Here is a 16,450-nt window from a genome sequence, read left to right as displayed (position 1 = left end):
TCTAAGACCTAAAACTAGAAAACTTTAAAGAAAACATATTAGAAAATAATAATGACTGGGTTTGGCAAAGATTTCTTAAATAAGACTCAAGCACAAAGTGTAAGAATCAATAAACTGAACTTCGTCATGACTTAAAATTTTTTTCTTCAAAAGATACTCAAGTGACAAAAAATAAATAAATTGGACTTAATAAAAAATTTTAAACTTTTGCACAGCAAAGGACACCATTAAGAAACTGAAAAGACAGCACAGTGGCTCACGCCTATAATCCTAGCACTTTGGGAGGCTGAGGCAGGCAGAGCACTTGAGGTCAGGAGTTCAAAATCAGCCCGGCCAACATGGTGAAACACCATCTCTACTAAAAAAAAAAAATTAGCTGGGTGTGGTGGCACACGCCTGTAATCCCAGTCACACAGGAGGCTGAGGCACGAGAATCACTTGAACTCGGGAGGCGGAGGTTGCAGTGAGCCGAGATGGCAACACTGCCAAAAAAAGAGAGAATGAAAAGATGACCCAAGAATGGTAGAAAATATTTGCAAATTATATGTCAGCTAAAGGACTGTATCCACAATATATAAGGAATAACTCAACAATAAAAAGACAATTAGCCCAACTCAAAAATAGCAAAGGAACGGAATAGACATTTCTCCAAAGAGAATACAAAAATAGTCAATAAGCACATAAAAAGATGCTCTATGCCATCAACACAAATTAAAATCACAATGCAATATCACTTCACGATGGCTACAATTAAAAGGACAGATAATAACAAGTGTTGTAGGAGACAGGAAAAAATCTGATTCCTCCTACATTGCTGATAGGAATGCAAAACGGTGCAGCCACTTTGGAGAAGTTTGGCCGTTTTGGAAAAATTAAACGTATATCCACCATATGATCCAGCCACTCTGTTCCTAGTATTTACCCAAGAGAAATAAAAGCATGAGTCCATACAAAGACACATACATAAATGTTCATAGCAGCTTTTTTCTAAGAGTCAGTAGCTGGAGGAAACTTACACGCCTACAAACAGGTGAATGGAAATATCCATGCAGTGGAACATTATTCATGAATAAAGGAATGAACTGTTGACAAACACATCAACATGGATGAATATCAAAAATATTTATGCTAAATAAATGAATGCACCTGCCCTTAAAAAACAGTACATACGTTACATACTGGCCAGGCACAGTGGCTCACGACTGTAATCCCAGCACTTTGGGAGGCCGAGACGGGCAGATCACGAGGTCAGGAGATAGAGACCATCCTGGCCAACTGGTGAAACCCCGTCTCCACTAAAATACAAAAAAAAAAAAAAAAAAAAAAATTAGCTGGGCATGGCGTGCACCTGTAGTCCCAGCTACTCGGGAGGCTGAGGCAGGAGAATTGCTTGAACCCTGGAGGCGGAGACTGCAGTGAGCTGAGATCGTACCACTGCACTCCAGCCTGGCAACACAGTGAGATTCCGTCTCAAAAAAAAAAAAAACAAAAAAAAAACGGACATACTGTACCTACTGTATGATTACCTTTATATAAACTTATAGAAGATGCAGACTAATCTATAGTGACAGAAAGCAGATCAGTGGATGTCTGGGGACCCTAGGGGTGCAGGGATATAGAATAGGGGGGCAGGCAGAAACTTCTGAAGGTAACAGTATGTTCATTATCTTGACTGTGGTGGTGATTTCACAGGCAGATGTATACGTCAAAATTCATCAAATGGTACATTTTAAATATGTGCAACTTATTATATGTAAAGTATCGTACCTTAGTAAAGGTAAAAATGTTGGGGGAAAAGTGAATTTTCCGCTAACAATCCCCATATCACTAGGGTGACCACACATCCCTGGTTGCCCAGGATAGTCCCAGTTGACATCTTCCATCCTGGAGTTCCATCTGGTTATTGCCTCCTTCCCCTCCAGTCTCAAAACGTATCTAGGTCTGGATTTGAATTCTACAGTCACCCTACATACAACCCCCATAATATTGTGAAAATTAAATCAAATTCCAAAAGTGCTATATCACAAACAGTAATAATCTCGAAGAACTACAAAACACCAAATTTTAAAAATACATGTTTTCATAGTGATATTTTTTAAAAAATGATCCTGATTAATCAACTTTGGAAGTTGCTGCAGTACCGAATCATTTTTCTAACAACTAGTTAAAAAGGAGGGGAAGGATGAAACATTTATCTTTCCTTTCCCACATCAACGCTAACAGTTGATGAAACCAAGTTCTTTTTTACAGAAGAATTACAGCTAATGAATGCATAAACAATGACAAGATTCCAAAACCCTTTACAACCTCTGGGCAATGATCATCAGTTACCACTAAAATCATTAGGCAAAGGGCTGATGGGGAGCTTTGTAATGGATGCTTTATCGCTGGCTAATACCTGAACACGTGATTAATCTTAATATCACAAAAAGTGAAAAACCAAACATTATCTGCCTTTTGATGTGAGGCAAAGAATTAGCCTTAAGAGGCGACTATAGTTGCTACTGGAGAAGGAGAAATGCAGAGGTGGAAACAGGAGTGTTGATTGTTCTTTGCAAAATGCGCTCTCATAGAATGATTTGATTCTCCTACCACATATAGATTTTTTAAACAGAGATACAATTCATGTACCATATAATTCACCCTTTCAAAGTGGACAATTCAGGTCAGGTGCAGTGGTTCATGCCTGTAATCCCAGCACTTTGGGAGACTAAGGTGGGTGGATCGCTTGAGGCCAGGAGTTCAAGACAAGCCTGACCAACATGGCAAAACCCCATCTCTACTAAAAATACAAAAATTAGCCGGGCGTGGTGGTGTGCACCTGTAATTTCAGCTACTTGGGAGGTTGAGACACGAGAATCTCTTGAACCCGGGAGGCGAAGGTTACAGTGATCCAAGATCACGACGCCACTGTACTCCAGCCTGGGTGACACAGTGAGGCTCTGTCTCAAAAAAATAAAAAAAAATAAAGTGTACGATTCAGTGGTTTTTGAACAGAAGTCTTTTATAAATTAAAAAAAGGTTAAATCAAAAGTGATATGTGGCTATCGTATGATTCTGTTTATATGAAACGTTTAGAATAGGCAAATCCAATGAGACAGAAAGTAGAATAGTGGTTTCTAGAGGTTGGGGTGGGGAGTGGGGAAATGGGAGTAACTGCTGACAGGCATGAGGTTTCCTTTAGAGGTGATGAAAATGTTCTGGAAATAGATTGTGATAGTTGTACATCTTTGTACAGTGAGCCATGATCATGCCACTGCATTCCAGCCTGCGTGAGAGAGCAAGACCCTATCTCAAAAACAAACAAATAAATAAAAAGAGAGCCTGTCAGCCTGCATCACAAAGCAAAATCCAACCACCCTATGTCATCATTTCTAAGGTATATATTTTTTCATATTTTAGCATCTGCAATATGGAGATAAGATTTATAATTGCTGTTAGCCAGACAGAGGCCAAGATGTAGTTCAAAACTCGTGAAAACTTGGTCCTTGCTCTTGAAGCTGTCATGTCTTCAGGCAAGTGTTGTGCATGGCTGGAACTACGGGTGGAGAGTTAATTGCCATCACCCTGTGATTCATTACTGAAACACATCATGTACATTCAGTCAGCCACCAGAACAGAGCAACAGGACATACATTTGATATCAGAGAAGTAAATATCCCTTGGCCAGGTACTGTGGCTCACACCTATAATCCCAGCTACCCGGGAGGCTGAGGCAGGAGGATCACTTGAGTCCAAGAGTTCCAGATCATCTTGGGCAATATATTGAGACCCCCAACTCTAAAAATATTTTAAAACATTAGCCAGAGCTGGGCGCAGTGGCTCACACCTATAATCCCAGTACTTTTGGAGGCTGAGGCGGGTAGATCACTTGAGGCCAGGTCAGCCTGGCCAACATGGTGAAACCCTGTCTCTACTAAAAATACAAAAATTAGCTGGGCATGGCAGTGGGCACCTGTAATCCCAGCTACTCCGGAGGCTGAGGCAAGAGAGTCGCTTGAACCCCAGAAGCAGAGGTTGCAGTGAACCAAGATCACGCCACTGCACTCCAGCCTAGGCGACAGATGAAGACTCCATCTCAGACAAGCAAACAAACAAACAAATTAGCCAGGAAGACCCCTTGATCCCAAAAGTTTGAAGCTACAATGAGCTATGAATGCACCACTGCACTCCTGCCTGGGCAACAGATGAAACTCTGTCTCCAAAAAAAAGAAAGAAAAGGAAAGAAGAGAAAGAAAGAAAAGGAAAGGAAGAAAGAGCGGCAGCAAGAGTGAAAGAGAGTGAGCAAGAGAGAGAGAGGGAGAGAGAAAGAAAGAAAGAGACAGAGAGAGAAAAGAGAGAAAAAATATTCCTGGTTGAAAGAATAACAACAATAATTAAGGCCTTTAGAGGACCTAAGAAAGGAAAATACCACAAGTAGAGGAAGTTGTATCGGGTTTTGTTACTCAAATATGGTCAAAAGTTCAAAGCAATGAGGGGCAGATGTGGAGATGATTCACTCACCATGAGGAGCTGAGTTTAATCATTTTTAAAAGAAGGAACAGAAGAACACTGCAAATGAACCTCCACTTACATGATACATCTTTGTGCTTTGTCAATTACCTCTTTCCTTTACATATTTCCAAACTGCCCTTCAGAAAGCTTCACTGCTAGTTTATTAACCTTTTCTTGATAAAAGATAAACTGAGATCTTGTGCATATTTCTCTCTACTCAAAATCACAACATAATCAGCAACTATCATGCCTTAAATTTAACATTCAGACATACGGCCTTCTAAAAGTTTGGTAGACAGAACATGAGAATGTGAAGCGCTCAAGATTACTCAGCTCTCCCCGCTTATTCATATTTACAACACATTCCCCAAGGGGAGGGAAATTCATTCTGCTGCATGGCTCAGCATGATTCACAAATTGCAGGCTAGCATTTTGAAATGTCATTTTTATTGATCTCCATTTGATGTTCCATTTGCCTTTCCTGGAGTACACAAATTATGTTTATGGCATTTCTCTAATAGCAGACTTTGAAAATCTCAGTTTAAATGAGATCTGAAAAAAAATAACCAAATATCAACGAAACAAAACTATTTGGATGCACATAAATTAATGCTGATTTTAGCATTTAAATATCTTCCCTGAGACCTCATAGGTCACAACAAGGGTGCAAACATACTATATAATAAACATAATAACACATTTCAGAGCATAACAGGCAGCTAAAAACTATAAAACAAAGCAAATCTCAGGCAGGAAATGTAAATATGTCAACTGAACACATATGAACCATAAAGCATGATTCAAAGAGTGAGATTAGAAAAATGAAAATCAAATCCTATTCTGTAAACCTAGAAATCTGTGCAGCGCCACCAGTCCCGTAATAAAAATCAGCTACCAGGTCAATTTATCTTGCTAGCTACTGTAAGTCCTTACGAATGATTTTAAAAATAAATTAGTCAATGAAAAGCTATTGTAACCACACAAAAACATGAAAATTTTGCTTTATAGAATATGTACAATTTTTTTAAGAATCAGTACAAAGTTCAAATGCAGTTTAATATTTTCAAATATAATAGTTGTTTAATAAGCTAACTTATAAATGAGTTATACAAAATTAAATTATCCACATTAGAAAATAATTACACTCTCAAGCAATAGTACATCATCCTTAGGTCTATTCACACGTAAGAATGAACTGCTAGTCTCAAGCTGAAGACAAAGAGAATAGATTATTTACTATGCCTTTGATTTCAAAAAGCCAAAGTCATAATAGGACTCTTTATCTTAAGACACTGAATATTTTCAGAAGAATGACTGATTTCAAACTGCTCCATAGAAAGCATATAATAAAGCATAGGAACATCGATTACAAAGTGATACAGTGAAATCAATGATATTAAATTTCTACCCATCTTCCAAAACCTGCTCAGATGCCCTCTCCTTACTCTGTATTGATCACCTAAGCCACAAGTTACCCCTAAGACATCTGACTTCCAAAGCACTTAGCCTTTTCTACGAATACTGTGGATACTTAACGCACCTTACTTTATACTAAATAATCTTTATCTATATATCTCCACCCATTACTAGCATTTTAAATGTTATTTGAGCCTTCAATAAATACCTGCTGAATGAATGAATGAGTGAATGACTGACTAGGTGGATAGATGGTTGTTTGGAGACTTCTGGCAACAAAATCCAAGGTAATGGGTCACAGATGGTTTAAGATATTGAAAAGCATTTTATTGAGACATGCTGGCAAGAATTAGCACTAGATAAAAGATGAAATTATGGCCCCCCCAAAAAATAACCTTTTGGAAATTCTTTAATAATTCTTATTTTACCCAGTTTTTATGTTCTAATTAATATAAAATATGAATTTCAATTTTTTATCAAAAAAACATACTCTGGCACTACAAAGATAAGAACAGTGGTTTAGGCCTGGCATGATGGCTCATGCCTATAATCCCAGCACTTTGGGAGGCCAAGATGGGCAGATCACCTGAGGTCAGGAGTCTGACACCAGCCTGGCCAACATGGTAAAACCTCGTCTCTACTAAAAATATAAAAATTAGCTGGGCATGGTGGCAGGTGCCTGTAATCCCAGCTACTCAGAGGCTTGAGACAGGAGAATCACTTGAACCCAGGAGGTAGAGGTGGCAGTGAGCCAAGATCGCGCCACTGCACTCTAGCCTGGGTGACAAGAGTGAAATTCTCTCTCAGGAAAAAAAAAAAAAAAAAAAAAAAGGTGGAAAAAAAAAAAAAGAACAGTGGTTTAGCTCCAAACTAAAATTTTACTATGCATAGAAATAAGATCACTTAGATTTTCTTACAGAGTTTAATTAAATCACCAATATCCTTCTAATAGAAACATGCTTATCAGATAAAAGTGTTAAGAACAGAATACAAAACTATGTATACATTATGGCCACAAACAAACCTGGCATAGGAAAAGAAGCCAGAAGGAAATAATACAAAATGACCAAGGTGATGACTTCAAAGGAAGAAACTACGGGCCATGTGTTTCTACTTTCTCCATCTTCAATACTCTATTTTCTCTCAATAATCATTATGATAGATCTCTACATAATAGATCCTTACCTTTTCTCTCCTTACATATCCTCAAATTAAATCGCTATGCATCATAATTACTATCTGCTTTTACATTTAAAAATAACCTTTTAGAATCAGGCATAAGATGAATCACAGCTTAGTACTTCTCATAGACTGAACGTGATAAAGTATAACTCCTACAAGCCTCAATTTTCTCATCTAAGTAAACCACCTCTGCAGGACTAAATAATATCTCATGTAAAACACCTAGCAGCACAGCGCCAGCCTCACAGTAGTGCTCCATTTTCTTTTCTTTTCTTTTTTTTTTGAGACAGGGTCTCACTCTGTCACCTAGGCTGGAGTGTAGTAGCATGATCTTGGCTCACTGCAGCCTCTGCCTCCCGGGTTCAAGCGATTCTCCTGCATCAGCCTCCCAAGTAGCTGGGATTACAGGCGCCTGCCACTACGCCTGGCTATGTTTTGTAATTCCACTGGAGATGGGATTTCACCATGTTGGCTAGGCTGGTCTTGAACTCCTGACCTCAAGTGATCCACCCACCTCAGCCTCCCAAAGTGCTGGGATTACAGGTGTGAGCCACCGCGCCTGGCCTTGATTTTCTTTAATTCCCTTTTCAAGATGTTCTGGGTGATGACTGAATTCCCATACAGTAAATACACAGACATCTCTGATTAACCACTGTAGTTAAGGGGTAATCAAATTATCTTGAGAAATGCCTCCTGTATCAAAGGACTTTAAAATCTACTACTAAACAGCTCAGGAAAAATATAAATAGACCCCAGTACTCCTCTGTGCTTAGTTTAAATGAGGCCTCGCAATCTTTCTGAACACAGCAGCCCAGGTAGAATGAAGGAGCTGCCATAAAAGTGAAAACCTATTTGTCATCAGTAACCTAGACAAGAGGCTTTTTAAGGAGCTTCTCCCAGCACTTACTGTATAATGTCAGTGACACCGGTGAGAGACAAATTCTTTTCACAAGTTTGTTGAAAAAGTAAATCTATGACTCTAATCCACCCAATAAAACATTTCAACAATGTAGATTTTTAAAAATAGATGTTTAGAGATTTTTCAAGTTTGGTTTAGTATTTCAAAAAAGAAACATCACAGCAAATCTTCATGACAATGGATCTGATAATGGATTCTGATCTGTACACCAAAAGCACAAGCAACAACAAAAAAAATTGATAAACTGAACTTCATTGAAATTAAAAACTCTTGTGCTTCAAAGGACATCAAGAAGGTGAAAAAACAACCTACAGAATGGGAGAAAATATTTGCAAATCATATATTTGATAAGGGTGTAATATCCAGAACATATAAAGAACTCCTGTGACTCAACAACAAAAAGATAACCCAATTAAAAATGGAAAAAGGACTTGAATAGACATTTCTCCAAGATCATACATAAATAGCCAATAAGCACATGAAATGATGATTCACATCATTAGTAATCTGGTAGAAAACAAAAATCAAAGCTGCAATGACATACCACTTCACATACACTAGGATGGCTATAATCAGAAAAACAAGAAATAAAAAATGTTGGCAAGGATGCGGAGAAATTGAAACACGTATACCCTCCTGGTGGGAATGTAAAATGGTGCAGCCACTATGGAAAGCAGTTTGGCGGTTCCTCAAAAAACTAAACACAGAATTACTGACAATTCCACTCCTAGGTATATACCCAAAAGAATTGAAGACAGGATCCCAAACTGTATACCAATGTTCATTGAAGCATCATTCACAACAGCAAAAAAGTAGACACGGCCCAACTGTCCATCAACAGATGAACAGATTTTTTAAATGTGGTATAGACAGACAATGGATATTATTCAGTTGTAAAAAGGAATACAGTTCTGATACATGCTACAACATGCATGAACCTTGAAGACATTATGCTACGTAAAATAAGCCAGACCCAAAAGGACAAATACTGTATAATCTCGTTTATATGAGGTACACAGAACTGTCAAATTCATAGCAACAAAAATAGCTGGGCACAGTGGCTCATGCCCGTAACCCTTGCAGTTTGGGAGGCTGAGGTGGGCGGATCCCTTGAACCCAGGAGTTCTAGACCAGGAGTTCTGGGCAACATAGGAAGACCTTGTCTCTATGAAAAATAATAATAAATTAGCTGGGTGTGGTGGCATGTGCCTTAAGTCCCAGCTACTCAGGAGGCTGAGGTGGAGGACTGCTTGAGCCCAGGAGGTTGAGGCTATAGTGAGTCGTGACAGCACCACTGCACTTCAGCCTGGGCAACACAGAGTGAGACCCTGTCTCGAAAAAAAAAACCACAAAAATAAATCAGAGGTTACCAAGGTTTGGGAGGAGGTGGAATGAGGAGTTACAGCGTAATGGTGGCAGTTTCTGCTTGGAGTGATGAAAAAGTTTTGCAAATAGGGACGATGGTTACACAACACCATGAATGTACTTAATGTCACTGAATTGCATGCTTGAAAACGATTAAAATGGCAAATTTTATATTATATATATAACTACAATAAAAATAAATAAAAGAAAGTAAACTTAAAGGCACAGAAAAAGGCAACAACAAAGAAACATGACAGCTAAACTAATAAAGAAAAATGACACCGCATCAGTACCTTTCCACACACTGCCTTCGGGACAGGGGAGGCTGACATCTTCGGTTATGAGCTTCTCGGGCAGCAAGTCTAGCTCCTGACAACTGAAAGAGAGTACAAAACCCATTGAATAAACTGGGAAATCTCTATCATCCTAGAAGAACTGGCAACACATTCTGACATCAAGAAGCCAGAAATTCAACCAATTCAACAGGCATTCCTTTTAGGGGAAAACAAAACAGTGAAAACTGGGTAAATTCTAGAGCAGCTTGAAGCAATATCCAGCATATTAAAGCACTGACATTAACATATGTTCACTGTAGCATCATCCACAATAGCAAAAAGGTGGACACAAGCCAAGTATTCACCTTAATGGGTTTGTCGAAGAGTGGTATATGATACTGTTTTACCACAAACCTAACAAAACTGAAAATTCTCTCGTCAAAGCTTTCAGAAACTTCAACTGAAGCCAAGTTCAAGAGAATACCAAGTTCATAACTATATCTCTAAATGTCTTCATTGGTCATCTAATAGCTGTATAAGGGATGTTCAATGCAAATGTTCAAAAAAAGTGTTTTTAACACTTTCTGGAATGATCATGATTTCTCTTTAGTGAGAAATCTATATTTGCCAACAGTGCTATTGACTGAATGCTTGTGCCCCCTAAAATTCGTATGTTGAAGCCTTAACCCCAATGTGATGGTATTTAAATGAGGGGCCTCTGGGAGGTAATTAGGTCAAGAGGGTAGAGCCCTCGTGAATGAGATTAGTGTCCTTCTAAGACAGACAGTACTTGCTTCCTCTCTCTGGGAAATGATATAATGAAAGGATGGTCCTCTGCAAATCAGGAAGAGGACAGGACCTACACCAGACACCAGATCTGCCAGCATCTTGATCCTGCACTTCCCAGTATCCAGAACTGTGAGAAACAGATGTCTGTCGTTTAAGCCACACAACCTATGGTACTTCTGTTATAGAAGCCCCAGCTAAGACACAGAAGATCAGTCACCCAATATTACCGCCTCAGAGTCTTATGGAGAATTAAGACTTTGAGACAGTAGTTTAAGGTTTCAGTATTCAGAGTAAGCATGAACTGCAGTTTTCTGAACCAACAAACATAATATCTCCATCTCTCTTAAGAGATTTTCTTATATGTTCAGACCGCATATTTTTATTGGTTTACACATTCTCAACAAAGTTGTCACATACACCAAAAATAAAAAATAAATATCCAAAAAGTTGATATACCTTTTCATCTTCCCACTGAAAAAAATTACAGTCTTTTCTATCTCTACAGGCTGAACAGGCATAAAACCTCCGAGTTTCTTCTTTCCCTTGGGTCACCTTTACAAACAGAAGAGTGGGTCCTAGTTCCAGAATAGAAAAAAAAACCAAAAAGTGTCAACAGTCATCTGCGTCAAGTTCTTAGTTTTCACCGCCCTTAAATAAAATTTGTTTGAGCTTTACGCACAATTTATCATAATTAAATCCATTTCTTTGGTTGGTTGTTTTTTGTTTTGTTTTCTTGAGACAGGGTCTCCCTCTGTAGCCCAGTGGCAACATCATGGTTCACTGCGATCTCTGCCTCCTAGCCTCAAGGGATTCTCCCGCCTCAGCCTCCCGAGTAGCTGGGACTACAGCTGCGTGTCTCCAGCTGTTTTTATTTTTTGTAGAGACAGGGTATCACCATTTTTGCCTGGGCTAGTCTTAAACTCCTGGGCTCAAGCGATCTGCCCGCCTCGGCCTCCCAAAGTGCTGGGACTACAGGTGCACGCCACCATGCCGGCTTCTGTTTAATGAATGTTTCTTTTCTCTCTGTTACAACATTCCGGCAGTGACTACTCATAAATAATTTTTGGAAACAGGTCTCTCCAGAAAGAAAATGCTACTGTCAGTATAGCTGCTGACTACGTTGTGAATGTTACAAACCTGAGACTAAAACAAGGAAGGGACTCAGAGAATCGAGGACTTTGACATCTCCTGCGCGTTTACCCTTGCAGCGAAAACCTGAGCTTTGAGTTGGACACGCCCACTTTCTGTAAGTTAGACAAAGTCTAGTTCGCAGGCAAGGATTACACTCTGTCTTTCTCCCTAATTTTTTATTTTTGAAGGGACAGCAAATCAACAAATGAAATCCCCAAGTACTTGTCAACGAGAACTATTCAATACCATGCATCCTTCTCTTTGCCTACCTTTCTGCCCCTTCCCCCCCAAAAAGAGATGAAATAGTCCTGGAGCCAAAACCACAAGAGTGGAGACTTGCTCTGAATGTTTCTCAAGTAAGTTGAAAAACACCACGTTCCGAGGAAGGACTATTTTCTAGACTGCACACTGGTGAGGGAAAAGAGGCTGATAAAAATACAGGAGCCCCAAAAGCCACTTCCAAGCCAATTCACACCCTCAGCGCCCGGCAGTTAGGCTGAGCCCAGACTCTGACCCACCGTGAGGGCACAGCGGGGCGGGGACGGCGGGATCCGAGGGAAGCACCACCTCCATTCCCGAGCTCCCCCGGCACCCTGCGCTGCCCTCTGCCTCCACGGCTTCAAACCCATCCCTGGGGGCCGCCATCTTCCCGCCGCCGTCCCGAAAGCCTCAGTACGAACCAAGAATGCTGAGAAAGAGCGCCCCCGCGACCCAAAGCGACCGACAGCGCCCCCAAGCGCTTAGGAGGAGCTGGGGCGGGGGCTGCCGCGGCGGAGGCCACGCCCCGAAACGCAGTCCCAGCTCACCTGGGGGCTGCACATAAGCGGCCCCTAGCGGTGGGGCTCGCAGGTCACTCGTGGGACCTGTGCCATGAGCTCAGCGCCTGAAAGCACCCTCTTTTCTTAAGAATATAGCCAGGAGGTGAGATGATTCGAACAAAGATTTAGTTGTATTGTAGGTCCAAAAGGCAGCATTACCACCTCTGCCAAATAGCTGAAATGGCTGCAGCAGCTGCGATTGATGGACCATTCTTTGTTTTTCAGAATCACAGTCACTGCATCATCCTCTGTAACTTTTGAACAACGCTGAAAGTTGCACATCATAATTGCACACTCATTGACACTTATACATTAGAAACAAAGAAAACCGTGCCGATTTGCAGATGACATGACTGTCCACATTTAAAAAATCCCAAAGAATCTATCAGGAAAACACCTCCGATTTAAACTGAGTTCAGCAAGGTTGCAGGATATGAGATAAACATACAAACATCAACTGGATTTCTAAATACTAGCAATGATCACAAGAACACTCAAAAATAGAATACCACTTACAATCATTCAAATGAAATGGGTGTAAATCTAACGAAATATGTACAGGGTTTTATGTATGCTAAAAACTCTAAAATGCTTGATTAAAAAAAATCAAGGCTGGGTGCAGTGGCTCACACCTGTAATCCCAGCACTTTGGGGGGCCAAGGTGGGAGGATTGCTTGAATCCAGGAGTTCGAAACCAGCCTGGGCAACAAAGCGAGACCATATCTCTAAAATAAATAAACAATTTTTAAAGTTTTTTAAAAATCAAAGAATAGCCGGGTGTGGTGGCTCACGCCTGTAATCCCAGCACTTTGTGAGGCTGAGGCAGGTGGATCACGAGATCAAGAGATCGAGACTATCCTGGCTAACACGGTGAAATCCTGTCTTTACTAAAAATACAAAAACAAAAAAAGTAGCCGGGCATGGTGGGGGGCGTCTGTAGTCCCAGCTGCTCGGTAGGCTGAGGCAGGAGCGTGGCATGAACCTGGGAGGCAGAGCTTGCAGTGAGCCGAGATGGCGCCACTGCACTCCAGCCTGGGCGACAGAGCGAGACTCCGTCTCAAAAAAAAAAAAAAAATCAAAGAACAACTAAACAAATGCAGAAACATGCTGCACTCATAAATCAGAAGACTCAACATAGTAAAGATATTGGTTCTCCCCAGGTTTAATGCATATACAGGTTTAGCACAATTGCTATGAAAATCCCAGCCAGATTTCTTTGTAGATTTAGACAATATTCTGTAATTTATATGGCAAGGTGAGGGAACTAAAATAGCTAAAACAATTTTGAAAAAGAATAATGAAGTGGGAGGAATCAATCTACTCAATTTCAAGTCTTATAGTGCAGTAATCAAGATGCATCCACATGTCTGTGATTGTAGACAAAATAGTCTCCTTATGTTATTTAAAGAACCATTGGGGCATGTGCCTAGTTAACATCACACATTGATGCTATGGCTTATTACTGTAAAAACATGGCTGTTTTTCTCTCACATTTCATGTAATGGTTTTACTCAAATTCTCCATCTGCACCAGTAGTATCTGTGTGTTTGATGTACCAGTGTCCCCTTTTTCAAGTTGTCCAGCACACTTTTTCAGTGTACATTATCTGCACATATCTGGTCTTTTGAGATAGGCAATTTTCTACAGCTATGAGGATGATACTTTTGGACACTATCTCAAGACCTAACTAGCTGGGCACATGTTCTCAGGACCTCTTGAGACAGTGCCCCAGGCAGAATAAAAATTAAGAGACCTAACTACCTACTCACATGAACTCTAGCACTTTTATTTACAAATTTGTTTTAGATGTACAAATTTGTGATCTTAAAAGACTTGTTTATAAAATTTGCAACTGAATTTGTGAACTCATAAAACCAGAGTTACTGAGTCCATATTTCCTCTTTCTCTTTTAAATAATGCTGATTCTGTGAGGCAACCTCTCTAAACAGCCAAAACCAGTATGGATGTGCAGCCTTTACAGATAAGCTTCCCCAAACAGTAAAAATACAACAAAGGTTGATCCAAATAAGGTAAATGGGAAGGCACTGCGAAATGTGAGAGCTGCCGAAGGTTTCAAACATCAGGCCATTTTCTTAGCAGAGGGATAATTTTGGGGAGAAAAAAACTCACCTTATTTTCAGATATATATGGTAAATAGCCTGTGTTAAATATTACTGATGGGGTTATGAATACGACCAGTAAGTTATAAATGTTTCATTTAATTTCCTGATAGTGTTTTGAGTCTGTACAGGAAAATGCTTGAGTAGAAACATACCGAGAGATTCAGCAAGGTTCTCAAAGGAAGCCAAAGACATAACTGAAAATAGGTCCGTTGAGGCCTAAGCACCAGGAGAGACCTAGATTACACTTATCACACAGAGCGTGATCCTGGGCTGCTAAGATTGCTGGAACTCAGCTACTCTCCCAGCAGACTGTCTGGTCAAAGTGGTGAGTTTTCTTTCTTTCTTTTTTTTTTTTTTGAGACAGAGTCTCACTCTGTCGCCCAGTCTGGAGTGCAGTGGATCAATATTGGCTCACTGCAGCCCCCACCTCCTGGGTTCAAGCAGTTCTCCTGCCTCAGCCTCCCAGGTAACTGGGATTACAGGCATGTGCCACCATGCCCGGTTAAATCTTTTTTTTTTTTTTTTTTTGGTGTTTTTAGTAGAGATGGGCTTTCACTATGCTGGCCAGGCTGGTCTTGAACTCCTGACCTCGTGATCCACCCGCCTCGGCCTCCCAAAGTGCTGGGATTACAGGCGTCAGCCACTGCGCCCAGTCCAAACTGGTGAGCTTTCTAACAGGGCTGGTAGTCTCCTTCCTTGGCTTCATCAATAGAACAAATCAGTGTCTTTTGAAAATCTTCAATTCCCAAACCTCCTTCAGAGAAAATGGTGAAGCCAGAGGAGAGTTCTGTAGTGGAGCTCTGACCATCTTCTCTATCTTCTGGTAACAGGACTCCAGTTTTCCTTTGGGAAGCCAACCCTCCCGATTTTAGCCCATGTAGTTGTGAGAGGTGTAAAAAGTGGCAGGGACTGGCTTGGATTTGGGCAGGTGGCTTGCAGCTTCTGCTGGAATGGCTGAGAAAAAAGGTGTCTTGGTTACATGTTTTCATCTCCGTGGCATTCATGATGTTGATTCCTTATGTGTCTGAGGGGTTCAGCTCTCCAGTGTTACCTGGGCTGAGTCACACGTCTAGTGGTTGGCTCATCCAGGATCATCTTAACCCATTTATGCCTGAAGTTGCAATTTTGTGAATTTTTGCAATCAGACCTTGGCGATGACCTTGAGCATTAGGATATAAATAACTCCCACATGCTTAGCGTTCCAATAATGCAACACTAGTCAAACATGGGTTGGGGCTGGGATAACTCAGCTCTGCTCTGTGTATCTTTCCTCCTCCTCCTGGAACCACCAGAACAGCCTGGGCATATCTTTTTCATGGGGATGGCAGATGCACACGAGAACTAGCAGAAGCAGACAAGTTCCGTGAGGCCTGGGGTTGGAATTATACCACTCTCACTTCCATCTCATAGTTTTGGCTCAAGTAAGTCACATGGACCAAGCATTGCAAAGTTACATGACAAGGAATGTGATCAGGAAATGGTGAAGAATCAGGGTCCATAACACAATCGACCACATAAGCCTTCTTCACCAGGGTGACCAAGGAGCCAGTGGCAATATTCCCCACCCCTTGAGGAGCACCTGCCTTAGAAGGAAGCCAATAAGAAAAAAGCAGAACCGGGAGACAGGAAGGTCTGAGGACACCATGTGAGCATCTAGATTCAGCCATGCCTGAAGTTTTCTTTTCTTTTTTCTTTCTTTTTTTTTTTTTTTTTTTTTTTTTGAGACAGAGTCTCACTCTTGTCTCCCAGGCTGGAGTGCAGTGGCACGATCTCCACTCACTGCAACCTCCGCCTCCTGGGTTCAAGCAATTCTCGGCCTCAGCCTCCCAAGTAGCTGGGATTACAGGCACCTGCCATCACACTAATTTTGTGTATTTTTAGTAGAGACGGGGTCTCGCCATGTTAGGCAGGCTGGTCTTGAACTCCTGACTTCAGGTG

General features: G+C 40.8%; 1 protein-coding gene across 4 annotated transcripts in view; it reads right to left on the bottom strand.

The window, feature by feature from the left end:
* The window catches only part of ZCCHC4 (zinc finger CCHC-type containing 4), a 56,162-nt gene extending 43,911 nt beyond the window's left edge, over window positions 1-12,251 (bottom strand). For all 4 annotated transcript variants that reach the window (XM_001082520.5, XM_015138120.3, XM_015138119.3 and 1 more), the window contains exons 1-3: window positions 12,090-12,251; window positions 10,897-11,015; window positions 9,670-9,752 (exon numbers count right to left, since the gene is read on the bottom strand). In XM_001082520.5, the coding sequence (XP_001082520.2) occupies window positions 9,670-9,752; window positions 10,897-11,015; window positions 12,090-12,216 (329 nt within the window). In that variant the 5' untranslated portion in view covers window positions 12,217-12,251. The remainder of the gene's footprint in view (window positions 1-9,669; window positions 9,753-10,896; window positions 11,016-12,089) is intronic.
* Window positions 12,252-16,450: the final 4,199 nt, after the last annotated feature.

Source organism: Macaca mulatta, chromosome 5, assembly GCF_049350105.2.
Source record: "Macaca mulatta isolate MMU2019108-1 chromosome 5, T2T-MMU8v2.0, whole genome shotgun sequence".
NCBI classification, from domain to species: domain Eukaryota; kingdom Metazoa; phylum Chordata; class Mammalia; order Primates; family Cercopithecidae; genus Macaca; species Macaca mulatta.
Note: the sequence above shows the minus strand (reverse complement) of the source record. Positions and strands in the feature narration are given on the sequence as shown.